Below are 16,799 nucleotides of genomic sequence, written 5' to 3'. Positions count from 1 at the left end.
TGTGATGTGAACAATATTTTTTTCTCGAAAAAGTAGTATAGAGTGAATTAAATTCACTCGCACTATAATATCAATTTTATATCTGATAATATTTTATTTAATTTTATTACACACTCAAAAAATTATGAAAACTGTAGTTCTTATCGGATGAATTTTGTACGTAATGAAATTATATATAGTTTAATGGAATAACAAAAAAATATTTTATATAAAGTATTATTATTCCATGATGTAATAGGAGTAATTAAATTTACAATATTTAAATTTAAAACCATCAATATTAATATATATTTCTTAAAATTATTTTATAACCTCAATTTTAAAAATATTCTTAACCAAACACATTAAACTACTTTTTATTCAACCTCAATTTTAATCACAGTTTTAACCAAACACCTATTTTTTCAAACCAACCTCAATTAAAAGTACTTTTTATAAAACGATTTTTTTCAAATTACAATTATAATAGCTACCGCAATACCAAACAGGCTCTTAACTGTGGTTTAACTTGCCAACTTGCAAATGTGCATCTTCCTCCATTGGTTTTGACAAAAAACAGCTTTTGTCAGGATTCTTTAACTTATTTCGAAAAAGAATAAAATTAGTTGCTAGTCAGGATAGCAACGAGCGACAAATAACGTTCATCAAATGTTTTTTTGCAGTGAAAAACTTTCCAGAAAAACCTACTTCCAGCCTCTTTTTTTGAAGAAATAAATCAGCTCTCGAACTAACATCAATAAAATGCGAAACCTACCCAACACCAGAAAATAGAAATAATTTTAAAAAATAAATAAAACAACAAACACCCACTCCCTTGTGCCCCACTCCATTCTTCTTCCTCCATCACAGCATTGCCAGAAAAGTACAGAATAACTACCTCTTGAGAGACCCACAGCGCGTTGCAGCTCGGAGGCACAGCTCATTTTGCCATTCATTATAACGGAAGTCAGAAAATATGCAGCAAGACAGCCAATTGATGCATCTGATTATCTCTCCTAAATTTATTTATTTAAATAAATAAAAGATAAATCTATATTATAAAAAACTTATAATTTAAAATATAAATATAAATGTAACAACTAAGTAAATTTATATCATAAAAAATATTATGCAAGACCGAACATATCATCAATATAATTTTAAAATAAAAAAATTTTATAAAAAATAAACTTCATTTGTATAAAAAAAAAATTATAGATGAATTAGAATAATACCTTAAAAAATAAAATAAAAACTGAACAACTAAAAAAAGACTTATATTTAAAAAAGACATGCAAAAATCGTGATCTAGATCATAAGATTGAGATAAATCCATAGAAGAAACTTCAAGATAATCACAAAATTAATATTTAAAAAAAAAACTAATGTGGAATAATAGATCGTACGGAGACGAATTCTCAACAAATTAAATATTGAAAGATAAAATCAGAAAAAAAAATAATTACACAAAAAGATCAAAAAACAAGGGTGACAAAAAACATCAATTAGAGGGATAAAAATTTTCAATTGGAGAGTTTAATTGAATTGAAAAAATAGCTTTAATAAAAGGAAAACAAATCAAAAGAATAAGGGTCAAACTGGAAAGAAAAAAAAACAACAACAAAAATTTTTATTGAATGACGAAATTGAAAGAAAAAAACTGCAACAAAGATGCCAATGACAAATTAAATTTTTTTAAAAATGAGGACCGAAAAGAAAAACCAAACATATTAAAAATTGCAATTGAATGAATAAATTGAAAAAATTAAAACCTTATATAAATGGAAAAGAAATGAAATAAAAAAATAAATAGAATAAAGACTAAAATTAAAAAATATAAAGTAAAGAGAACAATGAAATACATTACCTGTCTGGAGAGAGAAAAGAATGGGAAAAAAATCAAATAACCACCGGTTATGATCTAACTATCATCAGTTGTCACGCACCACTCCAAATAAAAAAGGACACAACAGGGCATCTAGAGGGACAATGAAAGGTCAGTTACATCCATTGGATGGCGTCATATACACCACCTAAATGGCACGAACACCACACACATGTTGGGACTTACTCAGCACTCTCCAACAAATTCAAGCATTAAAAATTAGGAAAAAGTGAAAATACTAACCCCCCTCCCCAACTACCACAACAAGTACATAAAATACCAATATAAAAATACCCTCAAATATTAAGCTTATGTTTTTTCTCTTCTAATATTAAAGATGTAATTGCACTGTATATTAAAATTCAAAAACCCCAAAACACCTCATCCAACAACACAGTAATTTTTGACTCTAGAGCAAATATGTATTTTTATTGTTAAAAAAACTTACGCAGAGTCAAGAAAGCCTCTAGTCTACAATTTTATATTTTGTTGATTTTAGAGGTAAAAAATTATTTTTTTATTATGAAAAAAAAAAACCCTCATCCAAGAGGCTTAATTTGTTTTTGGATAAAATGACATAAATATGATTTTACTATAGTTCAAGATATAGATATACTACGTCATTTAGTTTTTTAAGGTAATATTATTATTGTTCAAGGGTATTTGAAATTGCATTTGGACCACACTTCAAAAAAAAAATGAAATGTTTTAAATTAAAATATTTTTTATGTTTTTAAATAGTTTTAATATGTTAATGTAAAGATAATTATTTTTTAAAAAAAAAATTACTTTTATGTTATTTTCAAAAGAAAAAAAACTTCGAAAATTAGAATCTAAACAAAACACATAAAAGCCTCTATATATATATATATATAGCTTTAATGTGTTAATATAAAAAAAATTTAAAAATAAAAATATATATTATTTTAATAAATTTTCTAGCAAAAGATTACTATAAAAAACAAAATATTTAAAAATACTACTTTTTAAAATTAATTTTCATTTAAAAATACATTAAATAATATTTTTTTTATTTTTAAAACTTATTTTTATGATTGAAACAATTTAAAATACTAAAAAATAATTCTAAAATTCTTTTTTAAATCATTGTTGGAAAATTTATACTATTTTTTAAAACGGCAAAGCACAAGAGCAAGCAACGAAAATGCATTGAGCCAAGAAACATGGGCATCCAAAAAAAGAGACAACAGGTGAAACAAAAAGGTTATTTTTTTATATTTTTCATGATTAAAAAGAAGAAAAGCTGCAGCAAGAAAACTCAAATGGCAACAGCTACAATATTATCCCACACAACCCCATCCAAAACCTTATTAGATAATCCCATGTGGTCTTCAAGATAGACCGTTCCATTTCTTTTCCTCCCATGTCTTCCCCACCACCAAAACACAAATCCTAGGAAAAAATTGAAGCCTAATAATATAGGACAAATCATCATGAAAATACGAAAGAAACAATAGCGCCGTCTCCGATCACGTTTTTCCTCAAGTTCCATCTCTCAATACCTGTACTGAGCAGGCTTGTATGGACCCTCGACTGGCACGTTGATGTAGTCAGCCTGGTCCTTGGAGAGCTTGGTAAGCCTGGCTCCTAGCTTGCCAAGGTGAAGGGAAGCAACCTTCTCATCAAGGTGCTTGGGCAACACATAGACCTTCCTCTCGTACTTGCCGGTTTTCCTCTCGTTCCACAGCTCAAGCTGGGCAATCACCTGGTTGGTGAATGAGCAGGACATCACAAAGCTGGGGTGACCGGTGGCACATCCCAGGTTCATGAGACGTCCCTCGGCCAGGACAATGATGCCGGATTTGGTGTCGGGGAAGACCCACCTATCAGTTTGGGGCTTGATGGTGATGCGCTTCACGCCAGGGAAGGTCTCGAGTCCAAGCATGTCGATTTCATTATCGAAGTGACCGATGTTGCAGACAATGGCATTGTTCTTCATCTTCCTCATGTGGTCAACCATGATGATGTCCTTGTTACCAGTGGTGGTGACAAAGATATCAGCCTCGGAGATAACATCTTCAAGGGTCAGGACCTGTAGACCCTCCATGAGAGCCTGAAGCGCGCAAATGGGATCAATCTCGGTCACAATCACACGAGCTCCAGCTTGCTTCATGGCAGCAGCACAGCCCTTGCCAACATCACCGTAACCACAGACAACAGCAACCTTGCCGGCAATCATGACATCAGTGGCTCTCATCAAACCATCAGGGAGAGAGTGGCGGCATCCATACAAGTTGTCGAACTGTACACACAAAGATTAAGAGCAATTGTTAGACCACGACAGAGAACAAGAATCGTGCAGAATCACATACAAGAATTCAGAAGTCATCAATCAACAACTGATGATTGAGAGTTGGAAGCCATATTCAAAACATCTAGCACGACACATGAATCATGCAACGAACCTTGATAAAAATCGTGGAGTGCTAATCACCAATTGGATTAAATAATAGAGTAACAAAAAACTTGCAAGTTCTCATAAAATAAGAATCGTGCGAAAGTTCCAAAGTCTCATAGAATATTCTAAAAAAATACCATGATTCTGATCTTAAAGTCGAAACATTTTTGCTTCTTAAACAAATCAAAAGCTTAGAACTTGAAAGAATCTTTTCATCATAAACCTCAAAAAAAATATCTTACAAAAAACCCACACAATAATTGACAATAATATCTCTTTGATTCTAAGATATCTCAATAACCACACAACATTGCAAATCCATTAAAAAAGTTCACAGTATTTATGTTGAAACTAAGTGGAAATATCGACAACTTTGAATCAAACTAGAAACAAATCCAGTTAATATCAGATCTAAAACAAAAACCCACTAATCACATCAGATCTAAAACACAGATCAATAACTAAACACATAACAGATCTAAACAACAAAAACCCAGATCTTAAAAAACAATACCTTGCTCTTGGTGACAGAGTCGTTGACATTAATAGCGGGGAAAAGTAAAGTCCCATTAATCTGCATTTGATACAATCTCTTAACACCAGTTGTAGTTTCTTCCGAAACACCAACCAATCTTTGCTTCATCTTGTGATACCTCTTAGGATCAGTCTTCAATCCATCTCTAATAATTGTCAAAACAATCTGGAACTCAGCATTATCAGTCGAAGCTGGATCTGGGACAGCACCAGTCTTCTCATAAATCTCTTCAGCCTTCACACCTTCATGGATCAAGAGAGTGGCATCACCGCCATCATCAACAATCAAATCAGGACCACCATCTGGGCCCCAGTCAAGAGCTCTCTCAGTACACCACCAGTACTCCTGGAGGGTCTCCCCTTTCCAGGCAAAAACAGCAGCCGAGTCACGGGCAATAGCTGCAGCGGCATGATCTTGAGTGGAGAAAATATTGCAAGAACACCAACGAACCTCAGCACCTAAGGCAGTTAAAGTTTCAATCAAGACAGCAGTTTGGATAGTCATGTGAAGGGAACCAGTGATCCTGGCTCCCTTGAATGGTTGTGAAGGGCCGAATTCAGTACGGCAGGACATCAAACCAGGCATTTCAACTTCGGCCAGTTCGATTTCGAGACGGCCGAAGTCAGCCTGAGACATGTCCTTGACCTTGTACTCACGACCGCTTGTTGTTTTCTCTACAAGCAAAGCCATTGTAAGAGAAAGAGAAGAAGAAATTTCTTGCTTTCACTATCTTAGAAAAGGAAAAAAGATGCGGCTGAAAAGAGAGGGCAGGGAAGAACGAGTGTAGAGAAGAGGAAGAGTGGGGGATAAATAGGAGGAATGGACGGCGGAGATTGAAAGTTGGAGAAGATGAGCAAAAATAGGAGTTCGGTGGATGTGGTAAAGCAGAACAAAAGTTTGTTTAGGGAACTGCTAAAGACCAGTTCCTAGTTACAGTTACAGTTAAAGTTTGGACTGATCTTGGCTCCTATTGTTATAGATATAGCTTTTGTGTTTGTGGTGTAAAAAATATAGTTAGTTATTTAGTAATTTATCAAATTGCATTTTATATTGGGAGGCTTGCTAAAAAATTAAATTTAAAATGCAGTTTTTATATTTTGTTTAATTGAGATTCGTAAAATTTTATTTGTTTTTGTGTTTCAAAAGTATTTTTTTAAAATTTGAATTTTATTTTATTTTTTTATTTACTTCAAATTAATTATTTTATATATTTTCAGATCATTTTGATTCACTGATATCAAAAATAATTTTTATAAAATAAAAAAAATTATTTTGATATATTTTCCAAGTAAAAAACAGTTTTGAAAACAACCACAACCAAACATTTTATACATGTTTTTTTTTTTGACGTAAACCTCAACCATAATTTTTATCAAACATGTATCTAAATACAATTAACCATACTTAACCATGTTTTTTTTACAACTTATTTAAAAAAAATCATAACTACAAAAAGATATCTTAAAAACAAACACACTCAGTTGTTAGTCAATGTTTTTCGTTAATTCTAGGTTTTCACAGTTTCCGGGAGCATTTTTTAGTTGAATTTTAACTATATAACTTTTGGTATAAAAAGAATTTTAGTTTATAATATGTTGAAAAATAGACTATATATACTTCGATTAAAGAATTTATTAAAAAAAATATATAAAAGGTTGACATGATAATTTTGAAGGTATTTTTTTATTGTTATTTAAAAAAAATATGGATGTTTGGGTCAGTTTACGCATATCTCGATTAATCTCTTGAGGCCTTGAAGTTAACGATCAGCTAAGTTTTCAGTGGTCCTGAAGTTGTAACACTTAAATTGGTAATATTAGAAAAGCAAACTCAAGATTTATCAGTTAAACTATACCTTTCAGAGTTATTAATATTGTTCATACGATTCATAAACATTAACAAACATACTTTAGCTTGTTAAAAATTTAATGAGATAAAAAAAAAATCATTTTATTCCCATTTGTATATAATATTTATATTTTTAACTAAGCTATGTAAATAAACTTAGTTTCATTGAATTGAATAAAAAAAATATGAGGATTTTACTTTTCTTAGTGTGATATAAAGTTGAATCTTCAAATATCAAATTAAAACCCTCTAAATTTGTATGAAATAACAAATGAAATTTGATTGGCATTGATAAAGAATAAGAATATCAGGATAATCATTATAGAGGTAAACACATTATAATATATAATATAAATTGCTACAATATAATAATATTTTTGCACTCCACAGTGACAGCCAAGGAAGAGAAAACTTTAAGGCACAATGATCTTCTCAAGAGGTTCGATTGTATTTTTCAAAAAGAACAAAGGTTTCATTGTCTTTTTTTACTTTTCTTAAAATAGTTAAAAGACTTACCCTGGAAAGAAAAAAAAAACACAAAACATGTTTTATAGGTTTTTTATTTTTTTCTCATTGATTTTTGTTATTTTAAATTTATTCCCAAAGATAAATTAACTTTTTAAAATATAATAAATATTATTGACTCATGCTACACATGTGTCAGATAATCAACCATCGTATCTCCTGAAACATCATATGGTGGCTTAAACAACATGGTAGAGCATGCAATTCAATTCCGCAATAGTGTAATGGCGACAAGGTTTTTCTCCTTCCTCTTCTTTTCTCTTTTATGGAGATTCACACTTAACCTTTTAAAATTAAGTAAGTTTGTTATTTGTGTTGATTTTTTTTTGTTTTTTAATGATTTTTTTAAAAATTTCATTCTTCGGTATTTTATTTTCATTGAATTATTTTAATTTAATTTGGTCTTCATTCATGTTATTGATTTTATTATTATTTTCTTGATTTTTTTTCAATATTGTCCCTCAATATTTATTTCATTTAGTTTTTGTATCTAATTTTGATTCTCATTCTTTTGATCAGTTTTGTTTATCCCCTTTCTTAATTTATTTTTTTTCAAGTTAATCCCTAATCATTATTTTTTTGATTTAGTGTTTGTACTCGATTAAGTTCTCGTTGTGTTTGATTGCTATTAATTTAGTTTTTTAATTTTTTATAATTGAGAATTTTGCTTCATAATTTTTTCATGTCTATCTTTTACGGGTTAACTGTGTTATCATGATTTGAGTCAATATTTTTATTATTATTCTAGTTTAAGTTTGGTATTTTTAGGTTTTTGTTTACAAATTGATTCTTTTTCAATTTCATCATTCGTCATTAAGTTATTGAGCCTTGAGTTTTGTGATTTGTTTTGTTTTTTCTTTATATATATATGGGGTTGGTCCAATCTCATATCGTTGATAGCAGGTGAGTTGTGTTAACTCATGTTGACTTGAGTTTTTTTTTTTCTCGACATGTTTTTAAAAATTTGTTTTTTCACTTTCATCATTTGACTGTAAATTATTGGCCCTTAAGTTTTGTGATTTTTACCATTTTCTTTTAGTGGGGTTATCATGAGTTTCAGGTTATTTAACCACGGTAGACTTAGGTTTTTTAGTTCAACATTTGTTTTTGTCAAATTAACTCGGGTTGACTCGGTTTTTAGTTTAGCATTTGTTTTAGTTTAAATTAACTTAGATTAACTTGGGTTTTCTCTTTTAACATTTATTTTTTGAAAATTAATTTTTTTTTTTCAATTTTATTTTTTTAACATTAGATTATTAGATATTGAGCTTTATGATTTTTTTTTATTTTTTTTTTACTGGGTTATTTCGATCCCATACCTAAGTCACATGTGAATCAAGTTATCTCAAGTTGATTTAGATTGTCATCAACTGAATATATTATTTCAGGTTATAAAATATTTAATTAGGCTCACTATGCAGCACGAGATACTAGTTTGGCATTTATACTCGGTGGAAATAACATCGCCTTGTGTTCAACCCTCGCATAAATTTTTTTTCTCAGTATTTCTAAAATTGTATTGTTTCTTAAAACATTTTCAAAAATTTTAATTCTTAAAAATAGTATTTGTTTTTCTTAATCGTTTTTTTGAAAATTTTAATGGCATGGCGATTTTGAACATTTCTATTTCTTGATTTTTTTTTTAATATTGTTTTTACTTCTAAGAATTTAAAAAACTTCAATGGATAAGAATTTTTTTAAATCCTTTTCAGTAATTTTTCAAAAAAATATTGCCCTCATCTCTTAAGCATGTCCGAGAATTTTAATTGGGTAGCATTTAAAAAAAAATCTTAAAAAAAGTTCAGAACTTTTAAATATTTTCAAAATTTTAATTAAGGATTGGCACGCACACGATGCTCTTTCTTTTTAAATCATGTAGTAACTAGTTTTGTACCTGTGCCGCGTCGAGGGGCGGTTATTTTTTTTCAATAAGAAAATAAATATACAGGTTTTATTTATTTATTCTTAAATATAGAAAAAATTCTGAATCACAAATCAAAATGTTTATACATGTATTTAATTAATTAAATTGATATTTTTATCGAGAAAATAACTAAGATTAAGATATATTTGATCTCAACAACATGACCATGTACTCAATTGTGTTTAACAACTATGTTTTTTAGAGTATTATTTTCATTTAGTGAAACAACCATATGTGCCAATAAAAGATTAAAAAAAGTCAAAATTCAATATTAAATAATAAAATTAAAAAATAATTAATTAAAAAAAACAATATAAAAAGCTTGGGTCAACTTGTGGTAGAAGCGCTAACCTTGCGATCATAGATAGACACGTGATTGTAATAACCCTATAGACAGGAAAGTGAGGGGAAAAAAAACAAAGATCAATTATATATATATATATATTAAAGGATAAAATTAAAAAAAAAAATTATGGTATTTCATCTCACAACACAAGTCATATACTAAGTTGTGTTTAATAATTATGTTTCTTAAAATATTTTTTTTATATAATCATATAATTTTCCATGCAAACAAAAGGTACAAAAAATCATAAACTGAAAGTGAATTGAATCAAACTCTCAACCTTAACCATAAAACAACTCAATGTTAAATGATAAAATTAAAAAAATAATAATTAAAATAAAAACAAGAAAAACTCGGGTCAATTTGCATTAACCTGCTAACATTGTGACTATTGACACATGATTGAGATAATTTCGTAGAAAGAAAAGTGAATAAAAAAACACAAATACCAATTCCTAAAAATATAAATGTTAAAATGATGAAATTGAAAAAAATAATTAAAATGGACCCAAAAGTACTAAAGTCAACTTGTATTAACCTTAGAAACTTGTGACCGTAATCATAAGACCAAGACTTAACACGCAAAAGGTAAACTAAAAAAAATGAATAAAAATTCTTAATAAAAAAAATATCAAGGCATGAAACTTTGAAAAACATTATTCTTAAAATATATATATATATATATATATAATATATATATATATATATATATATATATATATGAATCAATCAGGGTTAACTTGCTAGCCTCGTATGATCATAAAAATAAGATTGAGATAACTCCATAGATAACAAAGTGAGGGAAAAAAAAAAACACAAAGACCAACTATACAAAAACATTATAGGATAAAATTGTAAAATAAAAATAATAAAAGAGTAATGTTAACTAATTTTAACCTTCAAAACTCATGATCATGGTCATGAGATCGGCCTCACAACGATAAAGGCAAACTTAAAAAATTCTAGACATTAAATTAAAAACATTATTAAAAAACAACAAAACAAATCTGAGTCAACACCAACTTGTGAACCCCGTGACTATAAGCATAGGATATGAATAATCCTATAGAAAGAAAAGTGAAAAAAAAACATGAAGATCAATTCCATGAAAATAAAATATTAAAGAATGGAATTGAAAAAAAATTAATTTTATAAAAAGACCTCCAAAAAAACCAAAGTCAACCCATATTAACATTTAAAACTTGTGGCTTAGTAAAAGAACATATTGATGGATGAAATATATAAAACAAAATACAATAAAAAATATCCAAAATAAAATAAACATCATTAAAAATAAGAGAAGGCCAAATCCAACATGAAAAAAAATGATGAAGGATGAAAATGAAAAAAAAAATAATTAGTGAAAAGATTTAAAAATATCGAAAAAAATAAGGACCAAATTTAATATAAAAATAAAATAAAACCTAATGATTTGGGATGAAATTGAAGGGAAAAAAAAAAATAGCAATAATAAGAACTAAGTTGGATATAAGATATAAATGGTAAGATACTTTAATACTTTGGCCAACCACTTTCCCTTTTTATTAATATTATATAAATGTGAAAAATCAAATTGTTCACATGAAACTTGATTGTGACAAAATAAAAGAGCAAAAAAAAAAAACTTCTTGGAATGAAGATTTGTTTTTGTCTCTTCCAAGACTAGATCAAGACTAGATGGGTAATTTTAATGTGTTTAGAAAATCAAAATATCTAAAATGCTTTTGGATACAAGTTTTTTTTTTATTAAGATAATTAAATTATTTAACTATTTATAATAGAAGTTAAAAATTATGTTCGTATCTAATTATTTATCAATGACTAATATGTCCTAATAAAAAAAACTGAATTACCCCTCATTTGATATGTTAATGTATGTTTTTTAAAGGGTCAAATGAGAAAAATATTTTCATTGCTACAGTATTTTTCCACATAATTTTATATTGATATTTATCTTAGCAAGAGTTTATTGCACAACCAAACATTATAATTTATTGAGAACAACATTGATTTTATCATACTAAATCAACATTATGTCCACTTTTAACATATTGCCATCATTTTTTTATGATTAATTAATATTCTTTATATATTCTTATGTGTCGTAACTAAATTTATCTTTGAAATTGATTTGAGATAAATTTATAAAATTATATTTATATAATTCATGATATGTTTTTTTTTTTAATCTTTGATAGCAAGGTATAATGCTGCTATCTGATGATCATCAACCATTAAAATTATAATTATAATTATAAAACTTGGATTGATATGATGAGTCAATCTAAACCTAGTTGATCCGAAATATAAACTACTCTAAGTTAAAGAAAAACATGGGAAGTAATTACTCCATGTAAATCTAATAAAAAATTCAAGTTAACCAATAAATTGATTAACTTGATAAAACCAATTAAAGATTTATTAATATTTTTTTGTTAAAATAACTTTATTTTGATATTTTTTTTTTTAAGAAAAAAATAGATTAACTTGAATTTATATGAATTAACCCCCAATTTGGATATTGTCTCGTATCAGTTTAAGATACAATTGATACTTATTTCTTAATTGATATGAATTTAATTTATTTGGAAACAAAAATTTATTTATGTCTATTAAAAAACAAAATAATATTGTCGACTCTTGTTGATAATCGCATACGCAATCATATTTGATTTTGTGGGGCAGCCGTGAAGGGCCCTAACATCACAGCCTAGCTAAGATATTGGTGTTCAAAATGGGATTACAGATAAGCTAAGATAGATACGGGTGTACTGCATAAAACAAGCTCTGAAGGCAAGTAGGATCATCAAGGACCGTCGGTGGGCTTTGAAGAAAACGATAAAAAAAAAAAAAAAATGAAAATATCTGTGGATTCAGTTAGTGAATAAAGAAAAAATTTATTAATGTCATGAAATATTTCTATAGATGGAAAGTGTTAAAACGTGACGGTGTCTGATTACATGAGAAGAGGAAAGGTCCCACTCCTACCACTGCCAGTGGGCAGCGGATTATCACCATGTGATGGTGGGGTTGTGGGTGGCACCGCCATTACCACGCCGACACTTAAAAAAAAACAGTACTAGTTTATTTTGAAATTAACAGTGTTAGATTAGAAAAATCTTATGGGATTAAGAGAGTATAAAACTGGTATCATAATAATTACCTTTTGAAATATATTTTAAAAAAAACATATATAAAAATAAAATAAAATATAAAATTTATGACTCATTAAAAATAATAAAAATATCTCATCTCCTTGTATATTTTTATTTCTTTAAAGTATGCTATTGAAAGTAATTAATATAATGTACTAGTTATTCTTCGAGAGTCATAAATTACTTGATAAATTACAAGTTTTTTTAAAAATATTCTTAGTATTATATTTTTTTTAATTGTCCATTTGCCACTGTAATCAAAATGTTTTTTAAATTACTTTTCATCTAAAAAGCATTAAATTAATATTTTTAGTTATTTTTCAATGACTTTATCATACCAATATCATAAAAAATATATATTTTTCATTAAAAAATATTTTTTTAAAAATAAAAAAATCTTACTGGCATTTATTTTCTTGGTAATGGAGATGAAATTTTATGAGAGCTCTCTCTATGAGTCTATGGAGATATATTTAATTGTGTGACACGTGATTTGCTTTTACTTTTGTGAACTCCCAATTTATATATCTTGACTCTGTACGTGTAAAAGATAATTTTTAATTTTTTTGTGTCTGCCTTTATTTGGAGACGGACTCTGTTGAAATGGAGGTTCACAGTATTTCTTTATTCATTAAATTTTATTATGATTTTTTTTAGATAAAGAAAACCAGCTTTATATTTTAAATCAAATATGACAAAGAAAATGTGTGCAAAATTGATTATAATTGGTATAAAAAATAATTCTGATTACAATAAATATGCATTCTACTATTCTAGTATAAAAATGATAAAAAATATAAATATTACAATTTATAGGTTGTTTTCTCAAAATAACCTTTTTTTTATATATTACAATTTATAGGTCATTTTAGGGAAAGTAGCATAGGCTGAAAAAAAAAAAGAACTTGAAAAATAAAATTCTTGGGTCTTATTTTTTTTGTGTGTTTTAAAAATGCTTTTGAAAAAATTAAATTTTTTTTTTTGCTTTAAATTAACATTTTTTTGGTGTTTTTAGATCATTTTAATGGACTAATATTAAAAATAATTTTTAAAAAATAAACAAAAATATTTTAATATTTTTTTAAGTAAAAATAATTGTAACTACACTCTCGAACATGTTAATAGAAACAACAACACAATCTACCAGGTTGTATTTTTCCTACCAACCGAAACTCATTTTTTTTTAAAAAACTATTCACATTTCAATGTTAATATTTTCTAGACACCTTTGGGGCATGGCAATCTATTTTTGCATAATATGTTAAAAATATAATATGAAAAAAATAATTGTAATTTTATATTTAATTGTTAGATTGAACAAAAATTTTATCAAATAATTTAACTTGTTATAGTCAGCTGATATTAAAAAAAAATTAAAACAGATCTAAAATATGTTGTTTTTGTTATTTTAATTTTTTTTTTGTTATATTGATTATTATAAAGTCAGGTGTCAGTAACCAGTAATTAGGTACTTAAATTCAAGGCTTTGTTTGATAATATTTCATAGTTGAAATATATAGGAGCGGGGGAGAAAGTCAGATGTCAATACCCAATAATTAGAGAATTCTACTTTAGCATGCAAGCAGGAGTGTGAGCAGAGAAGGAGGGATTTATTTTATTTTGTGGGTTGTGGTTGTTTTTTTAAAATATTTTTTATTTTAAAATATATTAAAATATTTTTTTTATTTTTTAAAAATTATTTTTAAATTATTTAAAATAATTTAATATATATAAAAAATATTAAATCTTTAAAAAAAAAATAATTTTTTTAAAAACACAATTTCACCATCATTTTCAAATACTATCTTGAACCGTAATTATCGAGTGTCACTGTTTTAAATATGATATAGATCGGGTTTTCAGTCATTGAGTCCATTTTCAACTTTTTTTTTTTTTTTTTTTTTTTTTTTTTTTATGAATTTCGTTGTTTTGAACAACTCAACCCACGAAGATGCTATTTCCACGCAAAAATTTCCTTGTGGTGATTTCCAATTTTGTTTTTTTTTTTTTTTTTTTTTGAGAAAGTGTCATTTTTCAAAAGATTCCAATTTATACATTTACGAGCTGATAGGTGTTGAGTTGACAGTTGTGTTATCTGTTTTTACCTCCATCTCTGCTTAGATATTTAGAATCGAATTAGATAATTGTTTAAGTTAGGTTATTGGTTGGATTATTTTTTTAATATAATTTTTTTTTGGTACTGTTGATATTTATTTTAATAAAAAATTAAATTATATAAAAATTAATTCAATATAATTCAATCACCTTAACGAATATAAATACAATGTGAATAACCTGAAAAATTTATAATATAATTTAAAATAAATATTTAAAATGATTTTTTTAATAAAAATTAAGAAAAATACTTTTTTTCTTTTTGAATTTTGTTGTTTTTAACAACGCAATCCATGCAGATGGTATTTCCAAAAAAAAAAAAAATCTCATGTGATAATTTCCAATTTTTTTAGAAAGTGTCATTTTTTTTAATAAAAAAATACAATTTGTGCATACACGAGTTGATTGTTGTTGTATCTATTTTTACCCCATGTCTACATGGATATTTAGCATCGTAATAGATAATTAATATTTTTTTTAATAGAAAAAAAATAAATGTGAGAATTGATTTTTTCTATATGTATAATTAGTAGGTTTATTAAAAAAATATTATTTAAATATTTATTTTGAGTCAAACATTAAAACAATAATATATTAAATTAACTTTGGTCAACTTAGGTCAACCTACCATTCTGCATACCAAGTCATAAGATCATGATAATCCTATATATAAATTACAAAACTCAATTTCCATTAAATTCAATGTTGAAAGACGAAACTTTAAAAAATTAATTAAAAAAAGAGCCAAAAAAATAACACGGGTCAACCTGCGAAACCCGCGATCGAAACCATGAGACCGGGATAACCGATTATAAAGCAAATTGAAATAAATTATGAAGCTCAATTCTCAGTCAAATTAGTGTTCAAACATGAAATTGAAAAAAAAAAAAAACTCGAGGCAATTAAGGTTAACCCACCAAACTCATGACTCAAGTCATGAGATGAGAATAATTTCATAGAAAGTAGAATGAAATAAATTACGAATTATAATTTTCTATTAACCCAGTGATGAATAATGAAATTAAAAAAAAAAATAAAAAAGGGGGGAAAAAACTCTAGTTAAACGAGTTAACCTGTCAGACCCATGATCTAGATCATGAATTTGAGATGATATCATAAAAAATAAATTAAAAAAGTTATGTAGTCTAATCCTTAATAAACCCAACGTTGAATAATGAAATTCAAAGTAAAAACAAATACATATATAAATCAGGGAAAAATTTTTAAAGAAAGTTTTAAAAAATAGTATTATACATGGAGGGGCATATAGTAAAACACACTCCACCTTTAATTTATTGTTAATAAAATAATTTTCATATCTATTTTTGTTGACATGGTTACTTGCTGAGCTTTATCCATTGGTCTGCATTATACTATCAGTAGGAAGACATCTTTCTTTTAAACAAAAAAAAAAAAAATTTAAGTATTGCTAATGTATCTTTTAAAAATATATATTTTTTAATTATGAATTTAAAATCAGCTGCATATTAAATGATATTTTTATCTAACATTGAGAAGAAAATAAATTGGATCAACCTAGATCCTTTTTTCCTCATTTAAAAGGGTGGACAATCTATCATTTGTTCCATTCATGTTTTTTAAAAATATGGAGATGATGCCTCATCTTCTAGTCCAAATTCTGACCACTACTGTGGTGGTCAAAAAATAAAAACTATGAGTTTTAACCCAATAAATCTATTTTTTAACTCATTTAAAGCCAAAACACATAAAAACCAGTCCTATCACATGTAGAAACCAACTTAGCAACCCAACAAAAAAAAAAGAAGCTCAAATCATAAAATCAAATCAAATAAATTTTCTCATTCTCAACCTAGATTTATTTTATGAGGCATCAAAACAACTACCATAAGACTCTCCTCACTTAATGGAATTTGTTGACATAAATTTCAACCATTTTGATGGTATGAATAGGTGTAAACAATGATTTTTTCTCTTTAAATCGGGATTTAACCATCATTTCTTGTATTAGAAAATGACAGAAAAATAAAGAAAAAAAATTTGGTATCAAAATTAAATTTTTGAAAACTAAAGGGATACACCACCTATA

At 27.0% G+C, this 16,799-nt stretch overlaps 1 protein-coding gene across 1 annotated transcript; it reads right to left on the bottom strand.

Annotated features, from left to right (window-relative positions):
* Positions 1-3,076: 3,076 nt before the first annotated feature.
* LOC118055207 (adenosylhomocysteinase) lies at positions 3,077-5,675 on the bottom strand. The gene is made up of 2 exons (XM_035067030.2): positions 4,798-5,675; positions 3,077-4,127 (listed from the first exon to the last, which is right to left on the bottom strand). Exons 1-2 carry the CDS (start codon positions 5,506-5,508, stop codon positions 3,381-3,383), a joined length of 1,458 nt encoding a protein of 485 aa, XP_034922921.1. The 5' UTR covers positions 5,509-5,675; the 3' UTR covers positions 3,077-3,380.
* Between the last annotated feature and the right edge of the window lie 11,124 nt (positions 5,676-16,799).

Source organism: Populus alba, chromosome 1, assembly GCF_005239225.2.
Source record: "Populus alba chromosome 1, ASM523922v2, whole genome shotgun sequence".
Taxonomy (NCBI): Eukaryota; Viridiplantae; Streptophyta; class Magnoliopsida; order Malpighiales; family Salicaceae; genus Populus; species Populus alba.
This window is presented reverse-complemented; position numbering and strand designations above follow the sequence as displayed.

Coding starts and splice junctions, on each gene's coding strand:
- LOC118055207 (XM_035067030.2), bottom strand. CDS start 5,508: ATGGCTTTGCTTGTAGAGAAAACAACAAGCGGTCGTGAGTACAAGGTC. Junction 4,128..4,797: donor ACTCTGTCACCAAGAGCAAG/GTATTGTTTTTT, acceptor TTGTGTGTACAG/TTCGACAACTTGTATGGATG.